General features: G+C 33.9%; 2 protein-coding genes across 5 annotated transcripts in view; one reads left to right on the top strand and one right to left on the bottom strand.

Moving 5' to 3' along the window:
- The window catches only part of VRK2 (VRK serine/threonine kinase 2), a 92257-nt gene extending 81854 nt beyond the window's left edge, over positions 1-10403 (top strand). The window contains exons 12-13 of the mRNA XM_059078794.2: positions 3191-3355; positions 10021-10403. Of these exons, the coding sequence (XP_058934777.1) occupies positions 3191-3355; positions 10021-10371 (516 nt within the window). The 3' untranslated portion in view covers positions 10372-10403. The remainder of the gene's footprint in view (positions 1-3190; positions 3356-10020) is intronic.
- FANCL (FA complementation group L) overlaps positions 9922-27244 on the bottom strand; it is a 79847-nt gene continuing 62524 nt past the window's right edge. Inside the window, exons 8-15 of one of the 4 annotated variants that reach the window (XM_067007564.1) lie at positions 16341-16491; positions 15769-15867; positions 13899-13982; positions 13351-13396; positions 13193-13274; positions 12201-12317; positions 10784-10855; positions 9928-10475 (exon numbers count right to left, since the gene is read on the bottom strand). In XM_067007564.1, coding sequence (XP_066863665.1) covers positions 10440-10475; positions 10784-10855; positions 12201-12317; positions 13193-13274; positions 13351-13396; positions 13899-13982; positions 15769-15867; positions 16341-16491 — 687 coding nt within the window. In that variant the 3' untranslated portion in view covers positions 9928-10439. Of the gene's footprint in view, positions 10476-10778; positions 10856-12200; positions 12318-13192; positions 13275-13350; positions 13397-13898; positions 13983-15768; positions 15868-16340; positions 16492-27244 lie in introns of all 4 variants that reach the window. The other 3 variants (XM_067007565.1, XM_059078796.2, XM_067007566.1) reach the window with 3 other exon arrangements.

Raw genomic sequence — 27244 nt, 5'->3', positions numbered from 1 at the left:
ATAATGTAAACTGTCCTGAACTCAGTTTTCCTAAATGATCAAGGATAGTTTCCACAGTTGATTGCTTCCATAACAGAAATCATTTTTAAGTCCAGAATGAATATCAATCACATGGCCCCAAATTTCTCTCTTTTTAGACAGAATCCCCTCATTAATAGCTAAAGATATTTCTTGTTACTCTATACATGGATCTAATTATTTAACAAAATAAATAATGAACTCTGGACTTGTACTTTTTGGATAAAGATACTTAAAAAGGAGTCAGTGGACCAGGAAACATATATAGTTAGATAAATAAAATGTTTCTGTGATTCAGTATTCAAAGGAAAGTTATGAACGTTTAACTTTTTAAGTGTTATTTCCCTCAGTATAAGTGGTTTGTGCCTTTTAAATTTAGTAGTTATGACAAAAATATGTTTTGGTTAGGTATTATAAAATAGCACATCGCCATAAGAATCTCAGCAAACTTACAGCATCTTTTTGCAAAAAACAAAAAAACAAAAAAAAAATCATAGAGGGATTTATCCAATACTGGGTTTTACTAGGCATTGTAAACTGTTCCCTATAAACTGAACCTTCTTCTTGAAGTCCTCACATACTGTTACTGGAGTTAAATTGGAAATGAACTTTTGTCAAGGTAGTAGAGACGTTGATATTTTTTCCTGAAAAGCAAATCTTTTGGGACATTTGCCTTAATCAAAATGATACTATGTATAGCTGATATTACTCTCTAATAGTTCTGAAGGCTCTGGCATTGTCATATTAGAAGAATCTTATCATCAGGGCTACCTCAGTCTATTTATGCCATCCATTGGGATGTAATGTCCAAAATTCACGGAAGGAAACCATATTCAGTAAGAATGCTTATTGAGGTGAGCTAAAGCTCCAGAATTCCTGGATGAGAATGCTAAAGCCAAGCTAGAAACTAGCATTACTCAGTTCAATCCTTGAATAAGCCATTTCCTCAAGAGCCAGTAGTGGATCCTTTTATTAGTTTACCAATATCTCCCTCCTTATTCTGATGCGTGAATCCATTTTGTAATTTTATAGACACCTGAGCACAGTGAGCCACTCATCCTTCCTGAACAAGGCAGAGGAGTAGCTGTAGGTCATAGTTAAAATGTTCAAGCTGTCCTACATTTCAGAGAAGAAAAAGTTTGTTTCTTCATTCACCCTGAATCTGAGGTTCGTATAGCAATCCAGGGGTGAATAGATTATTACTGGTAGTAGTAATCTTTGTATTGAACTTAAAAGCTTACAGAATTCTTACTTGAGCTTTAATTCTCAAAATAATTCTATTAAAGTTGTCTTCATATTTCTTTTCTGTATGAGAAAAAGAATATAAATTCTTAATTATAAGCACATTTTTGCTTATTGAATTTTAGGAGTCCAAAAGTATTCCTTATTTTGTAAAACAGTATGAAGTGCCAATGAAGAATTAAATAAAAATTACCTTATTTGAATAGCCACTTTCTGGAAAGCGACACACATTTGGATAGTATCCTTCTATTTGACTATGTGGGATACCCAGAGTGTCTTCTATATTTACTTCTTTATCTTTGAGAAAACGTTTTACTCTGTTCACAATTAAGGGTTAAACTTCATGATCCCACTTCACTCTTACCATTTTAGAAGTCTCCCTAGAAATAGAAATTTTCTATAAATTGGATATTATTTTATTAGCTAGAAGTGCTCATGGCAGTACAACTTAACCATCCAGCCAACTGACAGCAAATCCAGGAGGCACTGTCTCTTCCAGGAGGCCTCAGAGAGGACTGAATATATTAGACAGAATTTTGTTTGTACACCAGAGACTCCCAGACCAAAAACTGTTTTACCCTAATGTGCCTAGCATATAGGAGGCACTAAAATTCTCAAAATCTCAACTAATCCCTTCTGTCACAGAACATGTTTCATAATGATTGGCAAGCCAGCATTTTATTAAGATAGAACTATGTACAGCAGCCTTGGGAAACACTCTGTTTCATACTAGTGGTATGATGGACATTTATTACCAAGACAGCTTCAATGGAAAACTGGCTCAGAAGGTGGTTACACATGAATTTTCCTAGGAGTTGGGGAGAGTTGAGTGGTAGAAATAAAGAACCCCTGAGTGACCAGAAAGCGATTCCAATTTTCAGGTTACTGAGAAGCAATGGCTTTGCTATCCTTTGAGAAGCTGGGATCCAGGAGGAGGGGTGAATAAAGAATGGTGTTGTGACAGCTTAAACCTATAGCCACAAAACACCAGCATATTTTAAAGGGAAGGAGTGAACACACTTGGCAATAGAAGCTAAAAGTTGAGAGACTACAAATTAAGGCTCTGCTTGCCCAGCCAATGTAATTCATTCTCTGGTTTGGCACTGGCTACTCCATTATTTCCCCTTGTACCGTTCCTATCTTCTGCCCCCTCTTTAACCCATGAAAAAAGGCGATGGCACTTTCAGCTGCTGTAAACAGGAAGCTTCTGAACAAATACTTCACATAAGGATCTTCACTGTGGCTTTCAATCTTCCAACTGTATTGTGGGAACTGCCCTTCTATTTCTGTGTCTACTTCAAGGTTATTGAGAGTCAGTCATCCCCCAGATAACAGCATGGTGTGAAAAAGAAACCTTAGAGACAGCAAGCTTGTTGTAGAATTTAACCTCTGATACTGGTACACGGTATTAGATGACATGGACTGTTATTCATCTGCTCAAAGGTGAAATTACCTGTGTAAAAAAGTAAGCAACATCATAAGCTCCTTTTGTATGTTCACATTAATTAGGCTCACTTCAATGATAGAAAACTGAGATTCTAATTAATAAGAATTTAAGCTAAAAAGGTGTCCTGGATCCACTCCCAGCAAAGGTTAATAATGAATTCATGTGCAGTTTTCAAATGTGACAGTTTTCTGTAAAAATGCTGTTTTCAATAACCAAGTTATCTATAGAGATAATTTCTAAAGAGTGCACGACAGTGACACTAATTTTAATTGGTCTTGTCCTATTGATGAGAAAAGGCCTGGATCTTGCCAACTACTGTACTTTTCTATAATTTCCATTTGTTGGTTTCCTCTTTATTTCTTCCTTTTTTCAAAGCTTGGCAAGTATAAAATTTTCAAGAATCTGGACATGAATGCATTTTTTTTTTTTTTTACAAGTGTCAGAAGTTTTCCTTATATATTATTACTTACTCTGTATCAACAGGTTGATTCACGAAAGGCTGCAACAAAGCAAGTCAATCAGATGCAAAATAGGTTACTAGGAAAAAAAGGCCACAGTGAGAGAAGTGCTGAGTCCTGTGCAACGTCCTCTTGCAAAGTGCAAGAGGAGGAGAAGCTGATTGGGTTGTTTAACAGTGAAACAGCACAGGTGAGAGGCGTTTTGTTGTTGTTTCCCTTAATATTACATTAGAATATGCCCTTTGGGATTAAAGACTTTTATTTTCTCCTGAGGGCCAAGGTTGTACAGTTTTGTTAAATGAGAAAGGACAGAAAATATCCTATCCAGTGGATAAAATCAAAGCAGCCAAAACCAGTTATCATAGAAACAGAATGACAGTGAGCACATTTGCGTGCAGATGTGATTTCTTTCTTTAGCCCGAGAATCTAACGAAGTGCACTTGAATTTGTTATGCCGTCTACGATCCATGAGGGACTCACCGTATTCCGTACTGTTATGTTGGCTCCTCCAGTCTAACTCATAAGCAGATGTGAGAGGGTCCCTGTCACTGTGGTTGTATTTCAAAATGACGTGCTTTTATATCATCTGATCATTTGTTTGGCTGGTGACTCACCTTTAGCAGATGCCTCATTCAAGCAACAGCAAAAGTCTTTACTAATTTAACCTTTTTTGACAAGGAGAAGCATACAAGGTATTTATATCTGCAGTGAAAAAAAATTTTTCCCAAAACGGCTAACATTTCATATGATTTCAACATCATTTCCTCCAAATGGTTTCAGGTAGTTTACAATATGGAACAAGATAATGCCCCTATCTTCTATCTCTCCCATGCCCACCCCCACAAAAAAAACCAATTCGTTAATCAGGCAGCTGGGATGTTAATCATTAAACTGAGCACTGAATTTGGCTCTGAACTTCCTGGCAGGCAAGGCAAAAATTAGAAGCCTACAAGTTAGGCATTTCTCATCTAACTAGCAAGCATACAAGTTTATCTACAGAGAAAAATGCTTTTCTTTTTTTAGTACTAATAGGAGTCTTTTGCATTTATTCTGTTATAAAACAATAGTAGCACCATTTCCTTTTTGTTTTATTTTCAAATTGATACAAAGGAATCTACTTCCAGAGGACACGTTTTATAGTTCCCATTTATAAAAATTAAAGACAAATATTGCTTGGTGGCAAAATTTAGATATTCTTGAGTGCTCCTTTTCAACCCTCCATTGTATAACTACATCATAATTTGCATATCCATTCTCCTATTAGTGGGTACCTGGGCTGCCCCTGTCTCAAGCCACCATGAATATAGTTGCTCTGAATATTCTGACACAAGTCCTTTTATGGGTATGTTTTGTCCTGTGAAGTGGAATTGCTGGGTCATGGGGCAGATATATGTTCAACATTATAAAAAGCTGATAAATACTTCCCACTTTATACTCCCATCAGTAACGTATGTGAGTTCCAGTCATTCCATATCCTCCCCACTATTTGGTGTTTGTCAGTCTTAATTTTAGTCAACGTGTGTATATTACTATCTCGTGGTGATTCCAATTATCTTTATCTGATGACTAGTAATTGTGAGCACCCTTTCCTGTGCTGACTGCCCATCCATATACCTTCTTTTGTGAAGTGTCTTTTCAAGTTTTATCAATTTTTATTTGAATGATTGTCTTTCTTGTAGGAATTCTCTATATATTCCACATATAAGTCTCCTGTCCAATGTCTATATTGTGGATATGTTCTCCTAGTGTGCAACCTGCCTATTCATTTACTTAACAGTGTCTTTGATGAGCAGGAAGTATTTGTTTTTATTTGAAATTCAATTTATCAATTTATTATTTTTTCTGTAAAGAAATCTTTGCCTACCTCAAGGTCACAGTTATTTTGCTATATATTTTTTAGAAGGCTTATAGTTTTAGCTTTCATATTTGGGTCTATGAGCCATCTCAGATCAGTTGGGTATGGTGTGAGATAGGGGTTGAGGTTCCTTCCATATTGAAAGCCAGTTATCCCAGTACCATTTCTTTTTTTTTTTTTTTTTTTTTTGCGGGCCTCTCACTGTTGTCCTCTCCCATTGCGGAGCACAGGCTCTGGACGCGCAGGCCTAGCGGCCATGGCTCACAGGCTTAGTTGCTCCGCAGCACGTGGGACCTTCCCGGACCGGGGCACGAACCCGTGTCCCCTGCATCGGCAGGCGGATTCTCAACCACTGCGCCACCAGGGAAGCCCAGTACCATTTCTCAAAAAGATTTTCCTTTTCCTAATTAAATTTCTTTGGAGCCTTTTTCAAAAGTCAGCTGACTATATAAGCATGGGTCTATTTCTGGACTCTCTTTTCTATCAATCTATTCTACACTGTATCAATTACTGTAACTTTATAGCAAGTTCTGAAATTAGATAGTTTAAGTCCTACAACCCCTTTCTTTTCTTCAAAGATGCCATGGCCATTTTAGTTCCTGGTCCCCTCCATAAAATTTAAGAATCACCTTGTCACTTCCCACTAAACAGAACAATGGGATTTTAATTGGGACTACACTAAATCTAAAGATCAGTTTAAAGGGAAATGAAATCCCAACAACATTGAGTTCTCCAGTGCATGAACCTGATACTTCTCTTCATTTGTTTCTTTCAACAATGTTTTATAGTTTTTAGTGTAGATATCCTATACATCTTCTATTAAAATTATTTCTCAATATTTTGGTTTTTAATCCTATTGTATATGTCATTTTTTCAAAAATTTTATATTCCAGGTATTTGTTCCTGGTATATAGAAATAAAATTGATTTGGTATGTTGACCTTGTGTTTTGGGATCTTCCTGAAATTCACTGATTAGTTCTAGTAGTTCTTTTGTATTCTTAGGATTTTCTACATCATCAGTCATGTTGTCTGTAAATAGAGTCTTCTTCCTTTCCAACATGTATGCCTTTCATTTATTCCTTTCATGTCCTATTACACCTGCTGGGACCTCTAATACCATACTGACTACTCAATATAGTAATGAGAGTGGGCATCCTTGTTCCTGATCTTAGGGGGAAAAGCATTCATTCTTTCGCCATTAAGTATGATGTTAGCTGTAGGTTGTTCCTAAATGCCTTTTATCAGGCTGAGGAAATTTCGTTGTATTTACAGTTTATTGAAGAATAAATTTTAGTCATGGATGGGTATTAAGTTGTTTTTTGGGTTGAGATGATCATATGATTTTTCACCTTTACTAGTATAATGAATTGCATTGATTTTTGAATGTTAACATTTTATTTCTGGAATAAATTCCACTTAGTCGTGATGTGTTGCATTACTGAATTCAATTTGCTATTTTTCCATTACGGATTTTTATATTTACATTGATGAGAGATAGTGGTCAGTAAATTTTCTTTTCTCTCAATATCCTTGTATGGTTTTGTTTTCCAGTCATTAGTTACATTAGAGGGAAGTGTCTATTTTCAGAAAACGTCTCAGTAAGATTTGCCTTTCATAAATATGACAGTTTAGAAAGAAAACTATCTAGGTTTAGAGTTCTGTTGTAGTAAAATTTCAAATTATGAATTTACTCTCTATCACAGATATAGTGATTATTAGATTTTCTTGTGTCAGTTTTGGTAATTTGATCTTTCAGGGAATTTGTCTATTTCATTTAACTGACTGTCAGATTTGTCAGCACTATGTAGTTCATGATACTCTCTTTTTATACTTTTTATGTCTTCTTTATCCATTCCTCATAATGGTAACTTTATTCATTTTGCTTTATAGTGACACTGTCTCCCCAGTCCTAAACCATGGAAAGCACTGGTCTTTTCTGCATCACTATAGTTTTGTCATTTTGAGCATGTCAGTATAAATCAGATTATACACTATGTAACTTGTTGAGATTGGCTTTATTTCTTTCACCGTAACACACGTGAGATCCATGCAAATTTTGCATCTATTGATAGTTCATTCCTTTGTATTGCTAGGTAGTATTCTGAGGTATGGATGTAGTGTTGAAGAACATATGAGTTTCTTCCATTTTTTTGCCTTTCACCATTTAGTATGATGTTAGCTGTAGATTTTTGGTAGATGTTCTTTATCAAGTTGAAGTTCCCCTCCATTTCTAGTGTATTGAGAGTTATTATGAATGGGTGTTGAATATTGTCAAATGCTTTTTTGTATCTATTAATATGACCATATGATTTTTCACCTTTATACTGTTACTATGGTGGATGACATTGATTAATGTATGAATACTGAAACACTCTTACATTCCTTGAATCAACCCCACTTGGTCATGGCATATTATTCTTTTCATTTGTCACTGGATTCGGTTTGTTAGTATTTTGTTGACAACTTTTACATCTCTAATGAAGACTGTTGGTCTGTAGTTTTTATTTTATTGTCTTTTCTGGTTTTGGAATCAGGTAATGCTTGCTTCATAAAATGAGTTGAGACATCTTCTAATTTCTGGAAGAGATTGAATAGAATTAGTGTTTCTTTTTAAATGTTTTAGAGAATTCTCCAGTGAAACCGTCTGGGCCTAGAGATTTCTTTTCCTTTTTTAACTATGAATTCAAGTTCTTTACTAAGACTATTCGGATTATCTATTTCAAGAGTGGACAGACTTTCCTATAAAGAGCCAGACAGTAAATATTTAGGTTTTACAAGTCATATGGTCTCTCTTTTGTTCAACTATGCATTGTAATGCAAAAGCATCATATACAATAGGTAAACAAATGAGTATAGCTGAGTTCCAGCAGAACATTTATGGCACTGAAATTTGAATTCCATGTAATTTTCAAGTGTCGCAGAGCCAGCTTTTGAGTTTTCTCTATTTTTGTTTTGTCAATTCCATTGATTTCTGCTTATTTTTATTTCCTTCGTTCTGCTATGTATTTTCTCTTTTTCTAGTTGCTTGAGGTACAAACAAGCCTCAATTATTGAATTGAGACTTCTTTTTTAATATAAGTATTGAGTATTAGAGATTTTCCTTCTAACACTGTGTTAGCCATGTCCCATATATTTTTATACGTTTTCATTTTCATTCAGTTCAGTACATTTTTAAGTTTCTCTTGGGTCTCTGACCCATTCAGGAGTTTTTTAAAATTTTCAGATGTTTGAAGATTTTCCTGTTATTTCTTTCCTTCAGCTTGATTTAGGTGTATTGATTTAGGTGTATTTTCCTTTTCTTTTTCTATTTCAGGTGGAAGATTAGGCTACTGGTTTGAAACCTCTTTTCTTCTAATATAAGCATTGAATGCTATAAGTGACCTACTAAGTCCCATTTTAACTGCATCCCGTAAATCCTTACATATTGTATTTTAATTTTGTACTTTCCCATGAGACTTCTTTTGATGTCCTGGTTATTAGGAGTGTGAAATTATTGTCTAATTTCCAAATGTTTAAAGATTTTCTGTTACTGATTTCTAATTTATATTATTATCTGAGAACATGCTTTGTATAATTTTGGTGAATATTCCAATTGCGATCGAAAAGAACATGTACTCTTCTGTTTTGCGGTGGAGTGCTCTATAATTATCAGTGAGATCCCATTGGTTTGTGTGATCTAACCTTGCTGTTTTTGTCTAGTAGTTCTCTATTACTAAGACTGATGTTTTCTAGTAAGGAGGATGTGAGCTGCTGCCTCTTTGCTGTCCCTTGCTTAATGCAAGGCAATGGTGGTCAGTAGGGCTATGTACCAGTAAAACTTTATTCACAAACAGGCAGCTAGCCAATGAACCACAGTTTTCCAACCCTAGCCAGACTGTCTCTCCCAATCAGAGCTCTCAGTAAACTGAAGACAGCTGGTGGTTAAATCCTTTGATGAGTGCCTTCCCATTTGACATCATTTGTTGTTGCTTAAAGAGAGATAAGGTATTCAGGTCACACAAGAGATGATTCTATCTTGAAATTTTAGTAGTTTGACTTCTATTCTTACCTAGACGGGGATTAACTAGATCATCCACTTCTACATGTAACTTACATGTAAATGCAGCTTAGGTTAGCTTACCTGTGGCTCTCAGCCTTTAGAAATATGATTTGATAGTGTATTTCTTTTTCTTTGTGGAAGAACAATGCTTTATGGGCCTACTGGAGTAACCGTTAACTCATTTTGCCTTTAGTGAATTAAGCTGACAAAACTTTAGGAAAATTGCATTCGTGTGACTTTGTTAGCTATCAGGCAGTAAAGAGTAGTTTATAGTTATCTCAATAATTTATTTCTTTTTAATGGAAAAGCTAAAGAGCCTTCAAGACATCTTTTGACACAGTGAAACTGTAATTTGTATAAACTGCTGGATTCCTTTTTGCTTAGGAGATTAGGGTGAGCATCTTTTCTTAGATCAGCTTCTGGACAAATAAAGATTTTTACCAGCTGTCTTCTCGAGGTCTGTTATGGGAAGATGTCAATCTCTGGTGCTCTGGCAGGAGGCTACAGGGGGCAGGCCACTGGCTAAGGCCAGTCTGTGGGTGCACAGCACTTGCACCACCATCTTGCTCCAGTGCTTCTAGTATCTTTAATTATTACTGACCAAAAAGCCTTCTAATTATTACTCTTATCCCCATAAGATTAAGCCTGTTTCTTTTTCTTGCCAAAAAATTCATTTTTCATATTCTATCCTATTTTTAGAGTATAAATTACTTAAGAAATAGCCTACTTCTTGGTTTAAAAGAACCAATCAATCAAATTAACCAGATTTGGTCGTTTGATGCTGGTAAGTACTTTATAAACGCTTAAAATCAAGAACCTAAAAATAACTTCTCAGGAAAAATAAAAAGCACACAAAAACTTGATCTTGTGTAACAAATTTTATTTAGCATTCTTATAGAGTACACAAAATAAACACTTGGATAACTCAAACCTAACAAACACATATGTATTTTCTCATAGGAAAGCACAAGGAGAAGACAAAAATATTGTGAGTCTCAAGAATTTCTGAATGGAGTAAAAAGTTCTCCACAAAAATCCAGCTGTATACAGTTCCCCAGTTCATTTTATGAACCCCATCAAGATTTTACCAGTCTAGATATGTTCAACAAGTCAAGCTCTCCATCTCCATCTTGGTACACGTACACTTCTACAACTGGTATGGAGGTCACAGAATTAGACAGTGCTACAGGATTTTGGCTTACAATTTCCCAGTTCACTCTTAGTGAAGAGATAAAGGCAGATGTATATTATTATGGCTTCACCATTCTTCTTCTTTTGATATTAGTAGGTCTTGCTTTGTATTTTCTCTAACGATATCAAATAAAATCCTTTTGATAATTTAAGTTTCCAATTCTTCACAGAAATGTTGCATTCTTATTTCAGGCTTTTCTCCCAGACATTTTCAAGGTAAGTGGCTTATAAAAAGAGGAATGCTTTATATTAGAGATGGTGTAATGATAGAGTTTGGAAAATACTTTTTTAAGGTTCAGATCACCTAGGAAATCTAGAAAAGGGGTTAACTTTTTTTTGATCAAAGGAGAAATCTGAAAATTAAAATGTTAATAGGGACAATTTATCTTAGAAATTTTTTAAAAATACATAGATTGACAAATGTTTCCAAAAATTTTATATAAGCTGATATACTATACAGCTATCTTCTAAAACATATTACTAAAAGCTAGGCACATTTTATGAAATGTGATTAATAATTTGCTTACCTTACCTTACTACAATATGGACATTCACCAAATATGACGTTAAAACTCTGTCTACTAGTCAGGAGTCCTCTCAACCACTGAAGATTTTAAAAAGAGAAGAAAAAGAAAGGGAGCAGCGTCAACATGATTACATATTACAGGTACTCCAAATAAATATTTTTTTCTTTTTGAGTGCATTATATTTTTATGCCAGATGATTTGCCTTCTTAATTTTCTTTTGCAAGAGTAAGAGGAACATCTCCTGAGCCAATACCAAACTACTAAAATGCTGAATAACAAGGGGAAACCAGTATGGATTTCAAGGTCTATACCACAGATTTATAAGCAAATTATAGGCCCCTTTAAGAATCTGATAAAAAGTATGCACCTTCTCTACCCCAAAACAGATGTACACAAAAATAAGTCCATGGGGTTCACAGACCCTCCCTAAATCCATTAATCACAAATTAAGAAGTCCTGCTATAAAAGATATCGTAGGCTCTTTAAAATTTAGGTCTTAATTCTGATCTTAATCACCAATAGTAGGGTTAATTCTCAATCCATTAATTACAAGCAGGAGGCAATCCATTTTTAAAAATTAAATGAATTTTCATTATTACAAAAGAAAGCACATGTTCCCTTAAGAGTTATCTCTATAATTAGACCTAGTATTTTATGATTTTATATAAGGTAAATTGACATCTCTACTTAAATTCTCCACTGTTAAACTGCAGCTAGCACCAGCTGCTATCTCTAATCACAAAAATCAGGAGGTAATATTACGGAAGTTTTTAAAAACTGAAAGCACTATACAACTGCAAGTCATTTTGTATATAGATGCACATACAGTTAGTCATATGTCCACTGTGCCCTAAGATGAATGCTAGAGAGCAAGTGACTGCAGACAGGAAGGAAAGCAGACTTCACCTGTATTATATATACAGTAAATAAAGTGTCATTGACTAAGAGTGTTGTGAGTTACTTAGATCATAAAATGCATTCTTCTCAATATCAAAAGTAGGATTATTACATTTATGCTATACTTAAATATAGCCTGAAAAAGTAATAGGTACTCTACAGTACTAGCTCCCTAGCTCCCTTTCACCTTACTGCCACCATTACTCCTAGTTGGATGAGTTTACAGAGTTTGCATTGTGGTTACTTGAGATATTTACAGAAAGATTCCGATGTTCCATCAGTTTACTTTGTTATGCATCAATAAACAGTCCGTAAATATATTCTAGATACATTTTCCCACTTCTTGGATACTTTAGGACATTTATAAATTCATTAGTAACCTCGAAGAAATGAAATACACGTTTGGAATGAACTGTTAAAGGAGATAATGGCAATAAAAGATCACTATTGACTAAACAGATTTTAGACTGTTTTGATTTTAAATATGCAAATTTCCTATGCTGTTAGTCTTACTGATATTTTTACCTCATATAAACATATTTGATGGAAAGGCTGTCCACACTGTGAATTATCACACACTTGATCAGGAAGGGCACCATCAAGTTGATAGGCATAACAAATTCCACAATCCATAGAAAAATCCTTCAAAAGAAAAGAAATATTGTGGGATGGGGTGGGGGGAAAATATTTATAAGAATATACAAGGTGAAGTAAAAAAGAATGAATAATATGGTATTAGATACTATTAAATTTTTATAAAATTTTTATAAAGGTTAACTATATTGTTATGTTACAGAAAATGCAGTCACATCACTATTTAACACCTTAGAAAAGCTATCTGTAAGAGAGGGCTTCCTTTTCCATCCAGTAAATAATATACATATACTAAAAAACAGATTCTACTTTTGGCTCACAAGATGTTTCGGGCTTCAGTAATATTCCCACTATGTACATCAGTATAATGCCACTGCAGTATGCAAAGACAGGAACTGACATTAGCTGGTGATTATACTAAACTTCAAAATTCTGCAACTAAAGGAAAAAGACAAAAACATCCCCACCACTTGAGTAGTCTACATTCTTAGCAGCTTTGTCAAAAATCAATTTAGTTTATTTTTGCAGTGTAGTAGTGTCTATTCAATTTTGAAAAACTATGCTGCCAACCTTCACAAACACTTGTTTCAAGCTAATTAGAACTTTATTTCAGTCATCCATAAGCAGACAGTATAGAAAATCCAAACATCTCATTAGCTACATTGGACCTTTCCCCTATTTTTAATAATAAAGATGTCATTAATCACTTTACTGCTACAATGACCATGAAAAAAGTACACTTGTAACCACCAATCAAAGGTTAACAAGTTGTTTGATGCAACTGCTGCTTGCAGTTCAGAAGTCTGTTATAATATTCTTCCAATTCCTTCCCTTTCAGCCTCATTTTTCTCTGGTGCCTAAAAGAACATTTGACTTTCATTATGCAACACTATTTGGAATATCAAAGCACTGATAAGACTTACAGATTTTTCCAGGATAGCACGAGCTGGAAAATCAATTTCTAAAACATCTTTCAAATTTTGTAACAGACTATTTTCTGGATCCCTGAAAACATGAAAAAAAATGTTATTAAATTTGTAAAATCATAGAAAAGTAACAATTATATTGCAAAGATACCTACCACAAATGTATGTTTCTGCTCAGCCTAATTCCCAGGGGTTTTACCACTTCAAATATTTAAAAAAAAAAAAAAAAAAAAAAAAGTTTAATAATTTAGAGTTTGCTGCTCTCATTTTGTAAAGTCACATTTGGTACAGAATTTGTCTCTTTTTATTGAGCTATAACTGATGACACTGTATTACAGATTTAGGTGTACAACATAGTGATTTGGTATATGTATATATTGCAAAACTATTACAAGTTAACATCTATCATCATGCAGTTACAACGTTTTTTACTCTTATTGAAAACTTTTAAGATCTAATCTATTAGCAACTTTGAAATATACATACTTGTTAATTATAGGATTTGTTTCCTAAGTACGTGATTAGAAAATCTAAATCATATATATTATATATTTAAAAAACACAGAAGTACACAGTTCACAATGAGACATTTTCATTTAAGATGTTTACCATTAATATATTAATGTCAGAATAATATTTAATTACAGTGGTAGACAAATATTTTATAATTCTTTTAAAAACATTTAAACCTGAGATCTCATACCATGGTCAGCTCCAAGAAAACAGCACTCAGGAAGCATAGTAGGATGCCGGGGGTCTACCTCTATGTTTATTGAAGTATTATTCCCTAGAATAAAATATGAAAGCTTTTAGAAGTAGAACAGAAAATGAAACAAAAAATAAAGGAGTATTTGTCTGGGTACTTATTTCATTGTATACCCAAGTAAAGATTAACTAATTGTATTATATATATTGTTTTTCATAAAGGTAAATATACTACTAATTCATAATTTAACAAAAAGAAGTAATTTGAAAATTTTGATCATGATTAACATTTGGGGAGCCCAAGTTTCAAAAAACAGAGCCAATCCATAAGTTAATATAATTAATTTAGATATGAATTCTGGTCAGTATTCCATTAAAGTTTGAATAAAAATTTTCTATGGAGTGATAAAAATCTTTAATATATGAAAATTACAAGTCACAAGTTTAAGAAATAATCTAAATGATATCATAATATTCTTGAAAAGTAACAGAACAAACGTAAAAGACTAAAAATAAAATAAATGGTAAAAAATAAATGTTTAAGATTTGAGTTTTATAAAAACATTTTCTGAAATCTTTATCTCCCTGTGAAGCTTTCCTGGATAAGTTAACAAAGAAGTCAATTCATATTAAATTTTTGTTAACTGTTCATTTATAACAAAAACAATTTTACAGAATCTAAGGAAAAGCTATTTCTACTTGGCACTAAATTCTTTTATAAATTTTAACTGTACTAGAGTATGTACAAAATTTCAGGAATTTTATTGTTTTTGAAGGTACATAGTGTGGTTGTTTAAGGTTAATTTGGATTTCATTTCTATGGTAAAAATGTCTTGATAAATTCTATACACTATAGCATAATCCTCTGGCTAAGGTTGGCAACAATATAAATACAATTATTACAGATCTAGCAAAAAGAGGTAATCAAGTAAAATAAAAAAGTAAGTCCAAGTAATTCAATAAGAAAAACAGAATTACAAAAAGTCAATTTATAATTTCATTGGTTAATGCATTGTTTACATGAACACATATTCCATGTTAGCCTTTAGCAGTGTCACCTAATGGCTCCAGAAAGTGCTTTCACTTAACAATGGTCGTATTAACTAATCTTTTGATTAATTTGCTGAAAACTTGGTCCTAAAAGGGCAAATCAATGCCTGAAGAGAAAAAAAGGAGCTAAAAGGTAAATATAGGGAGAGTGAATAAATACCAGGTTGTTTACGCTGAACAATGAGAAATAAGAAGTATATTTAATCATAACCTAAGAGAAATAATTATTTTAATGGGGCCATTAAGATAATAAATTACTACACTTCTTTGAAGACAATATTTTCATTTTAATATCTACTTGTTCACAAATATACCATAACTTGGTTAATTATTCCAAATTAAATACTGTTAAGACTTTTTCAAACTTGGTAAGTAACAATACTGTCTGTAGAATTGCTGCACAATTATACTTTCCTCTTCTCATAGTCACATGTCACTTTTCCCCCCCAGATAATCTATTATGCCTGGGTAGAAACTACTAATTCAGATATGATTCACATCAATATATCCTTCCTAACTATATAGTATTTACTGTGAACGCAAATATAGTTTAAAACATCTAAAATCTTGAGAGGTTGAGCTTTAAAATTGACTTCATGTATTGCGTGCTCATAATGAGAATACATAAAACAATCATCTCCTAGTAAAGAGAATATGGTAATATTTCCAGGATGATATTTATGGTTATTCCACATCTTATTTTCATATATTTATAGTAAATTAAATACTTAAAATATATTCAGTTATTATTTTGTAAAGCTTTCTTTTTACTCTTCAATGGCATGCATGGCCCACTTCAGGTTCTTTTACCCTCCTCTAGGGCTTCCCTGGTGGCGCAGTGGTTGAGAATCCACCTGCCGATGCAGGGGCCCGGCCCGGGAGGATCCCACATGCCGCGGAGCCTGTGCGTCTGGAGCCTGTGCTCCGCAACGGGAGAGGCCACAACAGTGAGAGGCCCGCGCACCACCAAAAAAAAAAAAAAAAAAAATACTCCCAAACTTGTTCGTACTTGTCTAGTTTCACGAATGAAGACTTCATTATTTCTAACAGTTTTTTTCCTAAGTAATGCAAGTTTTGAAAAATCTACTCCACAATTTCTGTGCTAATTGAAAGCTAATTAAATACTATCTCTGAATGCTACTTCCATGGATTAGATCATCACCTGTTGTAATGAAACACCTCAGTACTTGCCCTTTCTACTTGAAATATTTACATTTAAATACATAGTAATAAAAGAAATCATAGTTCATCTCCCAAAGTTTTAATAGTTGACTTCATACAAAAAAAGTCATCTAAGAGTCCAGTGTCATCTTAGATTCATTTTCCTAATTAATACAAAATACAATCAAACACCTTTACAAAAAACCTCCTTAATCCTCTTTTACCCTACCTAATGCAATTCTGCGTGCTGTAGCACTCCTTGTAGGTTTTTCCGGCTCAAGTACCCAAGTCTTCTCATCAATTTCATCCATAACATCCCAGAACGCCTTCAGTGATTCCAGTGCTGCCAAAAACTGACTATGAATGCTTATTAAGGAGCTCTGTGAAAAGACAGACGAAAGCTGAATAAGCTATATGACACTATCAATAGTGGATTATCTTTCACTTAATACAACTCAATTTACAAGTTTTAAGCTGTTTCATTTCAGCTAAAACTAGATTCTGGTAAACAACAGTCAACTCTCCCTGCTTCATCTTTTCACCACTATTAGTATTAACAGAATTCTTTTCTGATTGTCACTGGACTGTGCACTTATCAAAAAAGAATTGCTTTTTAAAAAACCATATTTATTATGATGCATTTTGTACTATATGTATGGAAAGGTATACCTTGTATTAATAATTACTATTAACGTATACAATATATATTTAGCATAGTGTCTATATAATTTTAGTATGAAAATATTTTTATTTTCGCTGTTATCAAGTTAAATGCAGTGCTATTTGTAATTTGATTAAATTACTTTTACACACCGTTAATAAATAACTTTGCAGACTTAATTAGACTAAGTATGAAAAGGTTTTACACACTTTTAAAGAATTCAGAAATTACAAACGGGATTTCTTTTGATGTTAAATTTTTAGCCAATCTCTGAATTCAGTATTTCAGGCATTAATCCTTTATGGGAATTAAATACATTTTCACTAAATGACAAGAACTAAAGCCATCACTGATTTTAAAAATCAATTCATAAAGTCAAGAGTTTCTTATAATGTGGTATGGTTAAAAGATACAACTATTTACTAAATATTTTATATTAAAAGCCATCAAAACTAAAAGTTTTAAAAAGAATTAAGGATTTTATTTACTGTTTCAAATAAGCAAAACATATAAAAAAGTCACTGAAAAACTGTTGGCTCGTATCAAATGTATTCATCCAAAATAACTGATACAAACCAGCAATTCAAGAATATGATACACCCTGAGGAAGATGAAAAGAAAGAACTCACTTCCTTAAACATGTATTTTGTACTTGTGTACTTAAGGAAAACCCATTTCATCTCATCACTTCAGTCAGGGTGTACACGTAGATGGATTCATAGCTCAGATTCACCAAAGCAGTTTCAACTCTTCTTCTATACACAGAAAAAAGTTAAGAGTAGGAACTAGAGCTTAATGTGTAAAAATAACCTTTTATACTAGTATATTGAGGGTAGAATATTCTCCTCTAGTATACCATACTTATCCACAAGTTTAGATGCCAGAATCCAGAAATCAGAAAATTAAATACCCAAGTGTTTCTTTCTTTTCTTTTTTTTTTTTTAAACTGTGAGCTGCGAGCTGCACTTTATTTCCTCTTTCACTGAATGCACCACCACTCTTTACAAAGAAACCAGCTTTGGTCCTTGTAGATTTCCTCTGATACCTAATAAATTCTGTAAGTTAACATAAGACTTAAGTCCATAGTTAACATATTTCTTGATAACTCTATTAATCCTAGTATTATTATATATTATTAAAATAATGCTCTATTCTTATTTCCATATTCAGACTTGCCATCCTTGACTTCAACAACCTTCCGGCAGAGTACCCTATTTAAAATATAAACCTGAACAGATCAGTCCCTCTCTTAAAACCATTCAGACCAACATTAACTGGATTTTTTCCCCTCTAGTCATATTCCCCTAAAGCCCATTATTTACATTGTGATTAAGCTGATTTTTATATTCTGCAAACCTGATACTATAATTTCCTGGTTTACAATAAACTGTTTTAAGTGCAGTTCTTCTCAAAGTGATGTTTTGTCTTTGTGATACTACCACATAATAAAAGCAACACAAGTTCCAAGAGCTGTTCAATAAATATTTGTTTAAGTAAATTGAACTAAACTATTTGACATAAGAAAATAATCACTGATGACCACCATTCTATTTGGTCACCATTATTTACAAGTACCTTGCAAATTATGTTTTATGTTATCGTTAGTGATTAAAACCACAGTTCTTTACCATGGCTTACAATTAATATTGTTTAATATGTATACATAGATATGTTTACATAAAGTAAATTGAAATACTTTCTGTGGGTTTATTTACTACTCCAAGCTTCAGTAACCATGTTCCCTATGATCATTCCCAAATTTATTTAAGCCAGATGGAGAACTCCAAAACTACCCAGCCATTTCTATATAGATAACATCTATATGGCTAAGACACACACCATAATTGGATGGCTCCAAACTGATCTCATCATCTTCCCAAAGAAAAATTCCTTTCCCGCTGTTTTTTTTTTTTGTTAGTGAAAGGGGCTACTGCTTGCCCTATTGCCCAAGCCAGCAATCTAAGCATAGATTTAAGTAGATTACTAAAACAACCTTCTAATTGAATTTTCTTCCTTTAGACATAGCCCCCTATTGTAAGTAAATTGACTTTTGTACTATGTAAGTCTAATACAGTAATTTCTTTGCTTACAATAAAAGTCATTAATCACTAGATACAAACATAATAAACCAATTGGTGGATAGTATGTTGGCATTTTTAACAGCTTTATTGAGGTATAATTGATATACAAAGAATGGCACATATTTAATGTGCAAGTTGATGAGTTTGGGCATATGCATATACCCATAATACCATCACCATAATCAAGGTAATAGATATAGCCAACACTTAACAAGAGATCTCTAACATGAGACCCCTAAAAACACTTAGCATGAGATCTACCCTCTCAATAAATTGTGACGTGCACACTACGGCATTGTTAACTGTACCGTACAACAGATCTCTAGAACTTATTCATCTAGCACTCTGTATCCACTGAACACCAACTCCTCATTTCACCCACCCGCCAGCCACCGGCAACCACTATTCTCTGTATCTATGAGTTTGACTTAGATATTTCAGATAAGTAGAATCATGGCAGTATTTGTCCTTCTGTGACTAGTTTATTTCACTTAGCAGAATATCCTCCAGGTTCATCCATATTGTTGCAAATGGCAGGATTTTCTTTTTTAAAGCTGCCTTGTATATACCACATTTTCTTTGCCCATTCATCTGTTTATGACAGATAAACAGATGGACAGTTGGGTTTTTTCATATCTTTGCTATTATGAGTAACACCTACAATGAACACGGGAGTGCAGGTATCTCTTCAAGACTCTGAGATTGCAGTTCTTTTGGAATATTCCCAGTAAGTGGGATTGCTGGATCATACGGGTGTTATATTTTTACTTTTTTGAGGATGCTCCATACTGTTTTCCATAGTTGCTGCACCATTTTACTCTCTCACCAACAGTGTACAAGCGTTCCAATTCTTCCACATCCTTGCCAATACTTGCTACTTTGTGGGAGTGTTTGTTGGTTTGTTTTGTTTTTGATAATAGCCATCCTAACAGATCAAAACTATGACATGATACCATGTTTTAGTTTTGATTTGTATTTCCCTGATAATTGATGATGGCATCTTTTTATATACTGGTTGGCCATTTGTATGTCTTCTTTGGAGAAACGTATGTTCAAGTTCTTTGCCCATTTTTAAATCACGTTATTTGTTTTTCTGCTGTTGAGTTGCAGGAGTTCCTTATATGTTTTGGATATTAACCCTTTATCAGATAGTTTGCAAATATTTTCTCTCATTTCATAGGCTGCTTTTTCACTTTGTTGATTGTTTCCTTTACTGTGCAGAAGCCTTTTAAAGGTATGATGTAGTTCCACTTGTCTATTTTTGCTTTGTTGCCTGTACTTTCAGTGTCATATTTAAGAGATCACTGCCAAAACCAATATCAAGAAGCTTTTCCCCTATGTTTTCATCTAGTAGTTTTACAGTTTCAGGTCTTATGTTCAAGTTTTTAATTAGTTTTGAGTTGATTTTTGTATACAGTATGAGGTAGGCGTCTAATTTCATTTTTTTTGCATATGGATATCCAATTTTCCCAACACTGCTGAAGAGACAACTCTTTTTAAAAATCAGTATAGTAGTGTCCCTCTCCTTCCTCTCTCTCCATCTATATTTTAAAATCTATAATTACCTATTTCATTGAAAATCCAAGGAAAAGTTAACCAAAAAAGTCATAAAATGCTGTCACATGGTATCTTTCATTTGAAAGTAAGTACCCCCAAACACATTGTCCATTTCTTGTATGCTTGAATGTAAATAAAACCCTAAACATATAGCTCTGTTGAAAATGCCAATTCTGTATTTTAAACAGAAAAGGTATGTATTTTAAAAAGAAAATGACAGCAAAATAAAAAACAAAAAAACCCATGAAACAACCACACTGAAACTAGAAGTCGGTTGATAATTACAGAAAAAGTGAATTGCAAATCCTAAAAGTCATCATCAGTCTCCCAAGGCAACAGAAATAAAAGCAAAAATAAACAAATGGGACCTAATCAAACTTACAAGCTTTTGTACAGCAAAGGAAACCATAAACAAAACAAAAAGACAACCTACAGAGTCAGAGAAAATATTTGCAAGTGATATGACCAACAAGGACTTAATTTCCAAAATATACAAACAGCTCATATAACTCAATATCAGAAAATCAACAATGCAATAAAAAATATGGGCAGAAGACCTAGACATTTCTCCAAAGAAGACATACAGATGGGCAACATGAAAAGATGCTCAACATCACTAATTATTAGGGAAATGCAAATCAAAACTACAATGAGGTATCACCTCACACCAGTCAGAACGGCCATGATTAAAAAATTGGCAAACAATAAATGCCAGAGAGGGTGTGAAGAAAAGAGGACCCTCCTACACTGTTGGTGGGAATGTAAATTGGTGCAGCCACTATGGAAAACAGTATGGAGGTTCCTCATAAAACTAAAAATAGATTTGCCATATGATCCTACAATCCCACTCCTGGGATTATATTATATATCTGGAGAAAACTATAATTCAAAAAGATACATGCACCCCAATGTTCATTACAGCACGTTTTACAATAGTCAAGACACGGAAACCACCTTAATGTCCACTGACAGATGAATGGATGAAGATGTGGTATAAATATACAATGGAATACTACTCAGCCATAAAACAGAATGAAATAATGCCATTTGCAGCAACATGGATGGACCTACAGATTATCATACTAAGGAATGTCAGAAAAAGACAAATACCAAATAATATCACTTATATGTAGGACCTAAAATATGACACAAATGAACTTATCTATGAAACAGACTCACAGACATAGAGAATAGACTTGTGGTTGCCAAGGGGGAAGCGGGGTGGGAGAGGGAAGGATTGGGAGTTTGGGATTAGCAGATGCAAACTATTATGCATAGAATGGATAAACAACAAGGTCCTACTATATAGCACAGGGAACTATATTCAATATCCTGTGATAAACCATAATGGAAAAGAATATGAAAAAGAATGTATATATATAACTGAATCACTTTGCTGTACTGCAGAAATTAACACAACACTGTAAATCAGCTATGCTTCAAAAAAATAGTTTAAAAAGTCATAATCAAATTTTACACAGTATTTTTATGTTCCTAATAAAGTCTGAAAAGGTGAAAAGTGAGACACAAACATTTCTCTTAGCAATTTTAATGAAGTGGACATTACAACTATTGTATCAATAAGCTAGCTGAAAACAAAATTTTCTACAACTGCTTATTTTGTCTGTTACATCATTCACAAACTTATTTTCAATTGATTTCCCTACTGAAAATGGGGAAAAAAAGTCTAAATGTTAATAATGCAATTAAACATTCTATATACATCACCATAAATGCCAAGGAAGTACCCTATAATATGACCAAATTTGATATCAAAGTTCAGTAAGTATTTTGCAAGGAGAAAAGTTCTCTAAAAAAATTTTTTTCAAATATCAAAATTGCCAAGTCCCCATTTCTTAATATAAGCAGTCTCACATCAACCAAAACTACCATGCAACTGTCTTTTCTTTCTTTTTATAGGGTGTGGGGGGGGGACAATATGCAATGTAAAATAACATGTGAATCAGATAAAGAAAAACTCTGATAAAAGGTGAGAAAGCTTAATATTAAGAGGTAACATTAAAATAAAAATACAAAATGTTGGTAAGGATGAACTCTCACATTCTGTGGGTGAGTGTATAAAGTGGCACAACCATTTTTGAAAAGATTTGGCAATTTCTTTAAAAACTAAATATATCCTTACTTGTACCTTAGCTGTCCATAAATATACTTATGTAAGAATGTTCATAGCAGTTTATTCATAAATGTCAAAAATTGGTATAAGTCCAGATGTCCATCAATAGGAGAAATGATAAACTCTAGTATATTCATGCAATGGAATACTACTCAGGAATAAAAAGAACACACTACTGGGCTTCCCTGGTGGCGCAGTGGTTGCGAGTCCGCCTGCCGATGCAGGGGACACAGGTTCGTGCCCCGGTCCGGGAGGAGGATCCCGCATGCCGCGGAGCGGCTGGGCCCGTGAGCCATGGCCGCTGAGCCTGCGCGTCCGGAGCCTGTGCTCCACAACGGGAGAGGCCACAGCAGTGAGAGGCCCGCGTACCACAAAAAAAAAAACAAAAAAAAAGAAAGAACAAACTACTAATACATGTCACAACATGGAAATTTCAAAACTATGTTGAGTGAAAGAAGCCTACGTACAAAAAGGTACATACTATATATGCTTCTGTTGCTATGAAGTCTGGAACAGGCATAGCTAAGGTACGGTTGGAAAAAAATCAAAACAATGGATATTTACTGGGAAAAGAGAAGAGACTGAATGAAGGTAATGTTCTGCATCTTGAGTATGGACTGCACCAGTATATTCATTTACTGAAACTTATGATACACTTAGGACTTACGCATTTTATTATTCCCAAATTTTACAAAGAACTGAACTCTAGTTAAAGGTATGCATACTGAAGTATTTGGGGGAAAGATGTGATACATGCAAATTACTTTGAAAGGCCTCAAAAATCAGATGGATTTATGGACAGAAAGAGGTAAAAATGGAAATATAAGTGTTAAAGCAAGTACAGTAAATGTTAACTATAGAATCTGGGTGGTGTATATATGAATATTCACCACAAACCTTTTCAATGTTTCTGTATGTTTGAAATTTTATAATAAAATATTTGGAGGAATTATATAACTTATATGAGTTATTTATTATAACTAAGAAAGTTAATTGAAACTATTTTTTCTGGATTAGATTATAGACTAATTTTTTTCAAATATTCAACAACTGATCTCTACATACATCTTTAAATCTATATATTTAAAACCATCTCTAAAACAAAACATAAATATGCCTTCTGAGAAAAGCGGCTCACTGTATATGGCAAGTTATAATCTTTGAAATCTCTGTAATAGGTGTTCTTAAACAGAGAATCATAAGGTTGGGTTTAAAAAATGCATTTTATGTTCTCTAAATAAAAATTATCATTTCACTCAACTATGGACATAGATAACAAACCACACAAATGGTATCACTAACTGTTAACTTTCTCTACAATAAAAATCCTACTGCAATCACTTAGGGAACTTAAACACTAATATCTAGATTCCATTCTCAGCCATTCCTTTTTAATTGATCTTGTTACAATGCAGCCTTAGCACTAGGAATTTCAAAAGTTCCCCAAGTGATTCTAATGTGCAAAGTTGAGAACCACAGGTGGAACAATGAAGAACAGCCATCCCCGCTACAGTCTAAATGTTACCAGACATATTTCTAAAAGATTCAAGCTCATGAGGGAAAAGAAAGGCGTCCTTATGAACATTTACATAACTTTAACTTCACTGTTTTTTCACTGTTGATGTTTAATATTTTATTTTATTTTTGCAACCAATTTTGGGATTTAGGGAAACAATGAATTACAATGAATTTGTAAAAATGGAACTGAGCTTATAAAATTAGACTTATGGAGAAAAGTTTTAACTTTAACTTAAAATAGTCAATTTGTAGCCATATACAACAAACTATCTGGGTCAATAATCAAAGAATGCATGTCCTCATTTATGGTATACCAAGTTATACAAAATTAAGTAAATACTACAAAATGAATTATGTCTTAATACAATTCAATACAGCAAATGTGCATAATGTGTAAGTGTTATGCTCTACAGTAAATACTGGTTGATATAAGGTACAATAGAGTATGTTAGTTAAGATCATAGACTTGGAGTCAAATATTTAGTCTCATTCCTAGTTCCACTACTTAAAATTAGTTGCATCTTTCTCAGCAAATTACTTAATCTCACTTAGCTTCTGCAATATGGAAATACTGTTAATCCTTACAAGATCTGAGTGAGATGACGTATATAAAATGCTAAGTGCTCAGGATATAGTATATGCTTAAAATTGATAGCCACTATAATTAAAAGACATATGGTCCCTAACCTAGAGAAATTCTATCAAATCAAAAAATATTTGTACCATATTAGACAAAGGATTAACACCCTTAATATAAAAAGTTACTGAAAATCAATTTTAAAAATACATATGTATTTTAAAAAATAGGGGATTAAAGACAGTTTCCCAGAGAAAAAATTCACATAATCACATAAAAAATACTCAACTTCATTAAGTTTAGATATTATTTCTAATTGCAAAATTTCAGGTAAGAGAAAGAGAAGAGATGAGCAAAGCCTCAGAGTTAGAGGATGGTGAGAATAACGAGGTATGCGGGAAGGGGGTCTGCTTTCCCAGAGTAACTCTTCCTTTAATAACTGAGGTAGCTCAATTCCATGGTCTGGCTTCTTTCTTACAGCACTCCCATTACTAGTCACTGCTTTATTACAGAACATCACTGAAGAGGTGAACATTCTATAGGTCCTATGGGACCATGGTACATGCTCTTAATCCATTCCAGAATAATCAAGAGTGGTTTTGTTCTAATTCAACACCAATGATTTTGTTCCAAGGCTTCACTTGTCCCTGGGCAGTGTGGTTTTAAAAACAACCCACTTTATATAAAAATTTTTATTTTCTTCTTTGTACTTTTCCATACTTCCTACAATAACATATTATTTGTATAATCATAAAGGAGCATATGTAGAACTAGAAATAAATGGTCTGTCAGCTATCCTTTCATTTCATGAATGTGTATAGTGAAACACATACTAAACTCAATTCAATGAAACTAATATTTCAACCATGTGTCAGGACTGTTAGGATCTCCAATACAAAGATGAAAGAACCCAGTACAGGGCTTCCCTGGTGGCGCAGTGGTTGAGAATCCGCCTGCTAATGCAGGGGACACGGGTTCGAGCCCTGGTCTGGGAGGATCCCACGTGCCGCGGAGTGACTAGGCCCGTGAGCCACAACTACTGAGCCTGCGCATCTGGAGCCCGTGCTCTGCAACAAGAGAGGCTGCAACAGTGAGAGGCCCGCGCACCGTGATGAAGAGTGACCCCAGCTCGCCGCAACTAGAGAAAGCCCTTGCACAGAAACGAAGACCCAACACAGCCAAAAAATAAAAATTAACAAAAAAAAAAGAACCCAGTACACAAAGAGGTCACCATTCTAATCTTGATGGGTAACAAAGTATCTGATATCAAGACATACCTAGCCTCTTAAAGACTTAATATTACATCTATAAATGTGAGTGTGTGGTAGATAACTTCTAAGGTGACTTCCAGCTCTAAAAGTCAAGAACTCTAAATATAACTTTGAAAATCCATGAAGTAGGTGATTCTGTCCACTTAAAAGTAGGTATACTTCCTTTCAAGATGCCAATTACTATAACATACTCCCATTTATTTCCAAATCGTGTTTATAAACATATTTTCTCATTCAAATTATATATAAATTATAAATAACTTATATGATTCACTGTAGATCATTTCCTCTTTAATCAAAAGAACTTTCATACCAGAATCAAAATATTTGGATTACACTTCATATCCCCATGTATTTAAGGGGAGAAGTCAAACATGCATTATACAACTACTATTTTTTTCTAAAATATAGGGACAAATTTTCAGTCTTCTAAAACTTCTGAGTTTGGGAATAGGTTTGAAACCACAAATTTCTAGCAAGAATAGAAAAGCAACTACACAGCTCAAATATGATGAAGATCCAAAAATTACACCCAGAACACTGCAACTTGTTAATTCATTAATCAAAGGAAAATGTCAACCTTTTTAGCACATATACATAATTAAAAGAAATAAAATAGAGGAAAAAAACTGTAGAAAGAAGACAAAAGAAATTATCAGCAAAACCAAAAAAATAAAATTTTTAAAACCCCCAAAACAGGGGCTTCCCTGGTGGTGCAGTGGTTAAGAATCCACCTGCCAATGCAGGAGATACGGGTTCAAGCCCTGGTCCGGGAAGATCCCACAATGCCGCGGAGCAACTAAGCCCATGCGCCACAACGACTGAGCCTGCGCTCTAGAGCCCACAAGCCACAACTACTGAGCCTGTGTGCCACAACTACTGAAGCCCACACGCCTAGAGCCCATGATCTGCAACAAGAGAAGCCATCACGCTGAGAAGCCCGCACATCGCAACGGAGAGTAGCTCCCACTTGCCGCAACTAGAGAAAGCCCGCACGCAGCAACGAAGACCCAATGCAGCTAAAAATAATTAAATAAAATAAATAAATTAAACAAAAACAAACACAGAAAAGGCTTAGTGTCCCAAAAGTAATAAACTATCCTACAGAGAAGAAAAGTATCCCAGTAACCAAGATAACAATGTAGGAGCCTCTCACCTAAGCCTTTCTATGGGAAGGGAGAGGATGTGATGCTAAACCACCTCTTGTCCTTAAAGTGCAAAAAAACAAAATTTTTTTAAAGGAGAAATACTGAGAAAGTTAGAAAACATAAAACAAGGAAAAAAAGTATATTCTATATTCCACTCTACCTACTCCAAAGATTTGCAGCATACCA

Source organism: Kogia breviceps, chromosome 11, assembly GCF_026419965.1.
Source record: "Kogia breviceps isolate mKogBre1 chromosome 11, mKogBre1 haplotype 1, whole genome shotgun sequence".
Lineage (NCBI taxonomy): Eukaryota > Metazoa > Chordata > Mammalia > Artiodactyla > Physeteridae > Kogia > Kogia breviceps.
This window is presented reverse-complemented; position numbering and strand designations above follow the sequence as displayed.